This window comes from Morone saxatilis, unplaced genomic scaffold, assembly GCF_004916995.1.
Source record: "Morone saxatilis isolate NCDOM2014 unplaced genomic scaffold, NCSU_SB_2.0 Contig5, whole genome shotgun sequence".
NCBI classification, from domain to species: domain Eukaryota; kingdom Metazoa; phylum Chordata; class Actinopteri; family Moronidae; genus Morone; species Morone saxatilis.
This window is the reverse complement of record NW_023340095.1, coordinates 21210612-21220320: the sequence shown is the minus strand read 5'-3', so window position 1 is coordinate 21220320 and position 9709 is coordinate 21210612. Positions and strand designations below refer to the sequence as shown.

Sequence of the window (9709 nt, the reverse complement as noted above, 5' to 3'; positions counted from 1 at the left end):
GTTACACAAGTACAGAGTAAGACAGGGACAAACATATAGTATGTACTGTAGACACAGACACATCCATCCATTCATAACAACAGCATACACTTTGGAACAACCCACAATAACACATTGTTAGTTTAACCCACTTTCACATATTTCAGTTGTAGTTGGGGACATTGTTTCTGCTTTAAAATGGATGATATTTAGTTAATTACTTCAGGGTTTAGATGTAATGAAATATCATAAGAATCCTGTAATTAGTAAAAAAAAAACCTAAAAAGTATGATAAATAATGTCTGTAAAAACTGAAAAAATCATTTGAAGAGATTACATGTCAGGACAGGTCTGGTTATGTTCTACACTAGAAAAGGACGGAATATGGAGGGAAGACTGGTTGAGGAGGAGATGATGGAGGGCAGGTCACTCTGTAGAGTACCGTGCTAATGTTCTGCTGGTTGCGTTTGGCTCTCTCCATCTCTGGGGTCTCGGGCAATGCTGTTCCCGCTCCCAAATCCTCTTTGTACTGAATCTTTACATGAATGAGAAATGAAAGCAGCAACCAGTGGTTAGCCTGATTTAAACTCTTGGATAATGAGGACTAGCTGCTTGATTTAGCTGTGTGAGCAAAACTGGACACACATCTACATAAACACATGGAATGAAACAAACTCGATGTTTAAATGGACAAATTTTCTCTGGACACTTCCACAACAAACATGATCAAAGTATTTAACAACACACAAGCTCTGCACTAACAGAGTATAAATGTATAAATGTTACACTATACCACAAATTGTCATGGGTTAGTTGCGAGAATTAAAATGCTGCTAAAGGTTAAAGTAATATCTGTTTGGTCTAAAGAAATTAGGGCTGCATATCAGGGTTTGTTAAAGATGAGAAAAAAAGTTAAAAAATTAAATAAAAAATCAAGGAAAAATGTTAAATGTTAAAATATATATTTTGGAGTAGATACCGAGCTGAAATTCTTTGTATTCTCTTTAACACGAAGCATTTCAGGAGTGTCCTTTATAGTAGACACTTTGCCCTTTATGTTTTTAAGGTCAATCTGGTATTGAAGCTATAAGGAGAAAAACAAAGGTGCAGTTAAAATGTTTCACAATGATAAGGAAGTAAACAGAAAAAAAGAAAAAAAATACAAAACCAGAATAGAAAATACTTTTCATATGACCAAAAAAACATTTATCTTAGTTTCTGCTCAGGATTATCTTAAAAGCTATTTTCACTGAGTAAAACAACTGTGTAAAACACAACACTGCTTTACGTACAAGAACTCAAGACGCTTCATTTACAACCATACAAAAGTATTGAGGATAATACTTTACAGCAAACACTGAGACAAACACAGAGCCAACAGACACTGGAAGAACCTCTGATTTCATACTGTAGGTCAAACGCTGTAGTACAACGCTCAAATACATGCTGCCCCAGTGACAGCCAGCATAGCTCATCATTTACATCGGTTACTTACAGTGCTGAAGTTTTTCTGGTTCTCACGGACTCTCTGCATCTCCGGGGTGTCCAGGACTGGCACGTAGTGAGACATGGTCTTTTCAGCTTCCTCTCTGTACTTTTTCTGTTGGACAAAAACACAAACAGCAGGAATTTGAATTGAAATAGACTTAAAATTGATTTAGATAGTATTTCAGTACTGGTGTCTCCAGATGTACAGGTAAGAAATCTTTCGGTATTCTACCTGGCTGACAATGTTCCTCATCTGCTGAGCATGGATGATGTCTGGGGTGTCAATGACAGATGTGTAGCTGGCCCTGTCCATCTCAGCGGTCTGCTTGTACTTAGTCTAAGGAACAGAAAACTATCAGTCAGCACAGATTGTGAGCAGAGATGGGCACAAATACATACAGTATCTAGCAAATTACAAATACTTTATCATCAAATATATCAAAATAAAATATGAGAAAATATATTTAAGTTTTTTGTAGTTTAAAAATGTAAAAGAATTCTATACAAAGCGATATTATCACATTTTAGGCATTTAGTGGCCTTGAGTCTGAAGATAAAAATGTGTCTTGTTTGTGAATAAAGATAATTTAATCAAATACACAAATACAGTACAAGCTCCCAATGTATTTTACAAATTACAGCAAATTTTTTTCTGCCCATCAAAATACAAATTATAAACTACTCAAAAGTAATTCAATGTGTTATATAATATGATTCAGACCTGACTGAGGATGTCAGTGGCATTCCTGGCCCTCATGAAGTCCGGGGTGTCTGTAGCCAAAGCCAACATTCCCTTGCCCTTGATCTCCTGCTCCAGTGATTTTTTGTACTCTCTCTGTAAATATTACAGTCGATAAAGTGTTACATAAATGCACCACACTTGCTAAAAGCAGACATTACTGGTAAATTACTATAAATAACAGGATCTACTTATTCATATCAGGGGGAGGGCTGCAAAACCAAAAGGCCTAGGGGAATGGTGAATAAAGAAGGTTAGAAGAAATTAAGGATTTCTTTTTAAAGAACAAATATGATAACTGGAGAGCGGAGTGTGTGAAGCTCCACTCAAAACTGAAAGAAACTGTTAAACTGTTAAAGCATAATTAGTCACTTTTGACAAAGTTAAAGTTCATTTAAATCTATCTTTAATCTCAACTGCTTTACAGTGCTACATTTATCATGCACTCCAAACATCAACCTCAAAAGCCTCCCAGAGCATATGGACAAAATAATCAGTTAAAATGATTTAAGGTCATGGCTTTTTGTACCCTGATCACATTTTCAAGCATTTCTCTTGTTCCTCCTGTATTGCAGGTGAGCTGTGACTGCCTGTCTATGTGTGCTGTAATATACCCAAGTGAACTATAAACTAAAGTATAGAATATTGAGAATATACAATATTACATGTTAAATCAAAAAATAAAATACGCTTTGAGTACATTTGAGGTTGATTTTAGGAATATTTGCAGTAGTATAAGAGAAAATCATAGGGAAATAAGGTGAAGATCAATTTACGCTTATGAGGACATTTCATAAACATCAGAGGAAGGAAAATGCTGGAAAATTAGTCATGTCACAAAGCAGGAACAAGTGTCAGTCTCAGCCGTTGCCCTTTTAGTGTGATGATGAAGCTCGGTTAAGGGGATAGGATTCAGCGGGATTGTGGGAAGGCACTCGGTTGAGAGCGTGATGCCGTTTCCATCACCTCTAACTCAATCGTACCTCACACAGGATTTGAGTGGCATTCCTTGCTCTCAAAAGCTCCGGAGTTTCCTCCAGTAAAGTTAGCCCTTTACCCTTCACTCCCTCTTCTAGATCCCTCCTGTACTCTCTCTACAGGACGGAAGAAGAACAGAGAGACTGCAGAGAAGGGCACACAGGCAGGCCAGGCCAAGGCATACAGACAGACAGTACAATACAGTGGGCAAGCACTGTTGCTTGCCCCTTTGAGCTCAAAGTCACCAAACCTCCCATCAAAAAAAAAAGAAACTCAAGCAGTGACGGATTCAGAGTTTAGGTCTATTATATCATTATAAGAATGTGAAGATTGTTACAATCAGTCACATATTGACAGAGAGAGTGGAGACATTGGTGACTTTGGCAAAAATCCTGATAAAAGACAAGGAGAAACCACATTTTATCAGATAGATCATGGAAACAACAATAAAACAATTCAAGTCATCACTTAAAAACATTGCGGCATCATTCAAATGATTGCATGCATGCATGCAGACTATTCAACCTAAACCGTCTGACTGTGAAATTAGGAGTCCAAAATCGGGATACAGATATAAATACAAATAAACAAAACTATTCTACTACAAGTCACACAATGGATAGAGAGAAGAGATATGGATGAGTGTTGCATTATTAATAGTTTATGGCTGTGTAGTGAATCATGCAATCAACAGCATGGTCAGACCTGCAAGAATTCAAATGAGGAGGAAACATATGGGATTAAAAAAAGGAAAGTGGTGAAAAGAAAGCAGGACCGTGGTTGTGGTATAGTCTTAGTACGATTATAAAGCATGGGTGAGATAAATAGGGGAGGTGGTCAGGGACAAATTATCCTTTAGTTACCTCACTGGCTATTTTGGTGGCGTGTCTGACATGTATCATGGCAGGGGTGACCTCCAAGCCTGAGAGGTTCTTGCCCCTCATGTACTCCTCAAAGTCCTTCTTATAGTCTTTCTATTCGCCACAGAGATAAGACAGGGGACAGACAGAGCTCAGACAACCACATGCAAGCAGTGCTAGTTCACAATGCAGTTACCTCATCAAGGTTTGCATCATCCTCATACTTATAATGACACCCATCTCTATATGTGCATTCTTTACATGTGTGCATTTGTGCATGTGTATAAGAGCATTTGTGAAGTGTGAGAAAGTAACTATAATGTATAGAGTCTTTTCCACAGGAAAAATTATAATCAAAATGAATGTGTTAACTGATGATATTGAAACATATAATGTAAAAATCTATAATCCAGGCTCCATAGAAATGTTCACAGACTGAGACAAGCATATACTTTACCTTTGTAATCCCTGCATCATGACAGTATGATATTAGGGAGCAACAATACACAAAGCGTTGAGTAAGTTTAATTTAAGCACATTTTACACTGCCTTCCTCCAGTTTTTTTTATTATAAGCACAGCTAGTTAAGTGTGGAAAATGGTGAAGGACTAACACTGTGAACAACAATTTACTGATCTGAACTGTCCAAAAATGAACAAAATCAACTAATCAATCAAATAACCTTGATTTACAACTGGCATTAAAGGCACTGTAAAAGTTTTTTCCAAACATTCAGTAAGTCTAATATAAACAATAGCTGGACATCCAACAAGCAAAACATATCAATATATAACATTAGAGGCATTATATATAATACAGGTTAATACATGGCAGGCACTGAGTCTTCAGACTGAGAGAGAGACTTGTAAAGTGCACTGCTTCTGCAGCCGTTTTAAACACAGAGGAGACAGACAGGGTGTTTACCTGGCTCTGCATGTGCTGAGCCTCCTTAGCAGTCACGTATGTGGGTGTCTCGAAGTCCAGCATGGCCTTCCCCTTCTCCTTCTCATACTTCTCCTTGTATTTCACCTGGAACAGCCCACACAAATGTAATGTCAGTTGTTTTCAACAGGCAATTTGATCGTGGTAGGTACCGTATATAAAGGTTCCCATTCTTTTCAGTACAATAGGAACAGAAATCAGCATTATTTTTTTCTACTGTAATGCTAATGTTGATGTAAATGCAGATACATTTGAGTCTATACTGCATTATCTCATACTGATAATGTATCAAAAATAAATACACAACTCAGATATGTTTTAATAATTGAATAATTGATCATTATATTGTCTGGGCATTAATGACTCCATACCATAGTCATAAAGTCATGACAAGTCTTTTTTAGTCATAAAAAAAGGCAATGTGTGGTCCTTTCAAGAATGATATTCTGCCTGTAAATTCTTTAGACTTTTTTTGTTTTTAATTAAGTAATAATCTTAGTTCAGTTGCAGGTGTTTTTGACCCATTTGAAATTCTTCATTTGTAAATAAATGTTACCATTTGATGTACTGTCACACATTTAGGTTAAAGCTAATTTATTACCCAAATGTGTATTATGTTATCTCTGCTGGAATTATATTGCAGCACCAGCCTCCCGCGAGTGCAGGAAATTTTGATCTGAGATGCAGATATCATGTACACATCTGTTTTAAGAAAATAGTTAACAGTTGAAACTCACAGTAGTGCTTTGTGGAGTGTTTGTTGACCCCCAGAGTCTGTACCACTTACGTTGCTCTGAAGTTCAGAGGCCTCCTTGAGATGAAGCTGCTCTGGTGTGTCAGGAATCATATGGTAGTGACCCTTACTCTCCTCAAATTTCTTCTTGTAGCAGTACTACGGGGGAATTCCCAGTCAAGTAAGAGAGCTCAGTACAGCAAACGAGAAAAAGAGCGTCTGTCTGGGGTTTACTCCCATCCATTGCATAGTACAAAAAAAACATATCTTATGACAGAAACAAAAATTGTAACATTATAACTGTGAAAACAGGTCTTAGCAATGTCAAAAAATATGACATGCTGACAAAACAACAAGTGAAAATTAAAAAAGGTAGTTAAGAATTAAGTGAAAAATGATCTAGTGTCAATGGAGAAGGGAGGTTTGTTAAGTGATCATTAATAAAAAAGAACTAGGTTTGTACAAACTACAGGAGGAAATAAATCAGAACAAAAGAGTGAAGGGAGTAGAGGTTACAATAGGTGATAGTATGGGAAGGGCAGAGGTCAAAGGGTAAAGGGTGAGAAGGGTAAGGGTCACTACCAGATGAGGTCACAGAATAATGGACGTTTGGATGATGGTCAATAATCTGCAGCATGTCGATTGTTACAGTGGTATGTGGGGTGACGGAAACACTGAGTTCAGACCCGTTTCAGTGAACCACAGAGGACGCACTGAAACTGAACTGACTCCCAGTAGCTTCCTGGGAGGGAGTGAGAGAGGGGTTAAAGGCTGATGAGATCTTACTTGGCTGGACAGTTTGCTGGTGCTCAGGTTATGCTGCATGGACAAAGACTCAGCCATGTCAGTCACAGGCTTGTGGATCTTCTTCAGGTCACCCTTGTACTTCACCTGCAGATGGTGTTAGCAGACCCACTTATAATTACAAAATGAACATAACTCACAGTGGGTGACCTTTGTAACTGATATATTAGAAAGAGACTTAGACTTAGACTTATATGGTCATTGCCTTAGATTATTGATAAGGTTTTATGACAGATTTGGGCTTAGTCGGTTTTAGCCTTAAAGGGTTTATTATGTTAATAAGGAACTACTATTATTTTTTTATTTTTTATTACATAAACAGAGAACAACAAAGAAATTAGGCCGTCTTGTTGGTGATGTGAAATGATGCCGGTTGTGTGAGCACCCACCTCACTAGCCAGTTCACTGGCATCCTTCAGTGTCTTGTAAATCTTACTCTCCTTCATGTCATATTGTGGTCTCTTTCCTTTCATCTCCTTGTCAAACTTCTCCTTGTACTTCACCTATTGGGGTGGGATATATGTGAGAGTTAGTGTGAGTGGTACCTGCTGGGGAGGGAAAAAACAGTGCCAGGTTCCCAGACTCCATCCCACTGGAAACATTTAAAGAACATTATGCATTTATGGAGTGTATAAAAAGGGATGAGTAACTCAGATTCCTTATAGGAATGCTTGTGTAAATGCTGTTGATATGCTGCGTACCGTATGCTTTAAAGTATTAACTTTGGTCTGTATCCCTTGTTATACAAGAAGAACTGTAGTCAAACTGTTTCCTCTGAAAGTGTTTTTTCATGCATCTATTCATTTGCCTTTTTCATTCATCAAACATAGTGCTAATTAGTCTTAGAGAGTAAGACGGCCTCTATGGGTGTGTTCACATCTGCCGTTTGGTTCCAGGCTTGAGAAGAAAGTCCTCTATTTTGTATTATGTTCCTGGTTTTTAAATAGCTCATTCTGTCATATCACAAACGACTCCTGATATGTAAACATGAAGAGTTCATTCTGGTCGGCACACTCCTGCAAAAGAGACTTTTAATCTCAGTGAGGCCCTTTAGATAAAAGTGCACTCAAAGGGTTCATTTTGTCTTTAAAGAACAAATGAACAGACAGTTTGTTATAAGCACATCATCTGTAGTGAATACCTATAAGACAAATCAGGTGAATCTGAATTTATATTACACAAACTATGTGGTTCGTCCGAATTTCTTTCTAAATGCAAACCAACTGCACTACCGTTTGCTTGTTGTTATTGTTGTTGTTTGGGTTTACACTGCAGTTTGTCTGGCAGCATTTGCCACATTAATAAAGTAATCATGTGAGGATTCTTCTAAATCAGACCAAACAGTTCAGCTGTGGAGATGTCCTGAGATGCTGTTCAGACTTAATGTCTTGCATCCAGATGTATCCTGCCTGTGCCTGGATTTAGCTGAAGTGGACTGCAGTTTACACTTGACATTAGAATGCATCTCAAGTGACAATTGGTTACTCCTATTTGATTTGTTCAGTTGGAAACTGCTGCTAAACTGTAATTGTTGTCACTATTTTGATCCTTACCTTATGTTGTTTCAGCTGTGTTGTTACAGCTGACTAAGTTGACCTACATTTATATTACCGCTACACTATATGGTATTATTTGGTAACCCTAACCCTTTATGTGCATTTAACCCACCTCTGATCTGACCACCCCATAATGCATTTTAGTGCCAAGTGTGAACAGAGTCTAATACATTCTGTGATCCACGTAAACACGACATGGACTTCATATATAATAAAGTATATATGGAAGTGAACAGTGTGATTGTGGTTGTGGTTCAGAGAGAGTCTGGATTGTTCTGCAGATCAGTCAGCTTTAGAGAGAAAGTGAGAGAAAGCAATATCCTTAAAAAAAACATGTGTAAATCCAGTGTTAATAATGAATTAATCTGCAATGTTAACTTTGTACCAACATTTAAAAAAGCCTACACTGCCCACTAGGGTTCAGATCAAAAAGGAAGTAACTCATAGTTGACTAGTGGATATACACATGTTTTGTGACAGCCACACTGACTGAATGAGTCAGTGGGAAAAGTGGGAAAATCATAAAAATGCTGAACAAAATAAATAGATTCATTAACATATAGTATTGGCACCAGTGCAACAAAAGCAGTAATGCAATGCGTGTCTATGCTTAGCAATAAGGCATAGCTTGTCAGGGAAACAAAAGAGCAGAGGGTGCACATAATGCTGAACTGCACAAAAAAGGGTTGCAAGCCAAACCAACATAATAACTTTGTAAGATTTGATAATTCGGATCAAATCTGTTTTTATAAAAAGGCTCAGTGAACGCTGCAGTAGATCAGAAATCAACTAATCAGTCAGTCAACATATTGGGAAAGGAACAGAAAGACAGAGGAGACAGACACATAGTAGCAGCCCTTGAGTTTCAGGACATGAACCTCCTTACATCACTAGTCACGGCACTCATTTTCTTAATGTGGCGCATCTGGGGGGTATCATAGGAAGCTGCTCCATGGAGGGAGGGCTTGGCCTCCACCTACAAAGCGCAGTGAGATGAAGGGATGAGAACACACACAGACTCGGACATTATGGAAGGAGAGAGGAAAGGACAGAGATGAGGAATATTGAGGGTAAAGTATAGAAGGATAGAGGAAGAGGAGCAGTTTAAGAGGACAGGTTTAAAGATGAAGGTGAGACATGTATAATGATATGAGCAGTTAAACATGTAAATCTACTTTCATGGAATCACAACAACAGATTAAGACATGGATTATAATGCAGGATGGCAGAGGAAGCGCTATGGAAGAGCTGCTAGTTCTATCGTTAGGCCTACAGGACTGCTGCTAAGCATCTACCACAGCAATACTAGTCTGCAAATATTAGCTTAATGAAGGATCTGACAGTGGCAGACAGCTGATGATCATAACTGGTGTAATATGGCTTCCAGACTCCAGCCATCTTGTATGTAAAATAAAGTGAAACAATTTCAAGGAGATGATAACCGTACAGAATCTGTGGGAATGCAGCACAACTGGCTCATGAGGCTTCATGAGACAGACGATTGATTGTGGTCGCTGTACCTGGCTGGTCAGCTTGGACACCTCAGTGGCCAGAGCGATGTCTGGGCGGTGGGCCAGAGAACCTCCACGGCTGGCCTCCTCGCGGGCCTTGTCACGGTAGCCAATCTGGT

At 38.4% G+C, this 9709-nt stretch overlaps 1 protein-coding gene across 22 annotated transcripts in view; it reads right to left on the bottom strand.

The window, feature by feature from the left end:
• neb (nebulin) overlaps positions 1-9709 on the bottom strand; it is a 53980-nt gene that overhangs the window by 6242 nt on the left and 38029 nt on the right. For 11 of the 22 annotated variants that reach the window (XM_035677137.1, XM_035677158.1, XM_035677140.1 and 8 more), the window contains 12 exons: positions 9600-9704; positions 8966-9055; positions 6913-7026; positions 6506-6610; positions 5774-5878; positions 4969-5073; positions 3190-3300; positions 2189-2302; positions 1700-1804; positions 1475-1579; positions 959-1063; positions 422-514 (listed from right to left, as the gene is read on the bottom strand). In XM_035677137.1, the coding sequence (XP_035533030.1) occupies positions 422-514; positions 959-1063; positions 1475-1579; positions 1700-1804; positions 2189-2302; positions 3190-3300; positions 4969-5073; positions 5774-5878; positions 6506-6610; positions 6913-7026; positions 8966-9055; positions 9600-9704 (1257 nt within the window). The remainder of the gene's footprint in view (positions 1-421; positions 515-958; positions 1064-1474; positions 1580-1699; positions 1805-2188; positions 2303-3189; positions 3301-4968; positions 5074-5773; positions 5879-6505; positions 6611-6912; positions 7027-8965; positions 9056-9599; positions 9705-9709) is intronic. The other 11 variants (XM_035677145.1, XM_035677150.1, XM_035677152.1 and 8 more) reach the window with 7 other exon arrangements.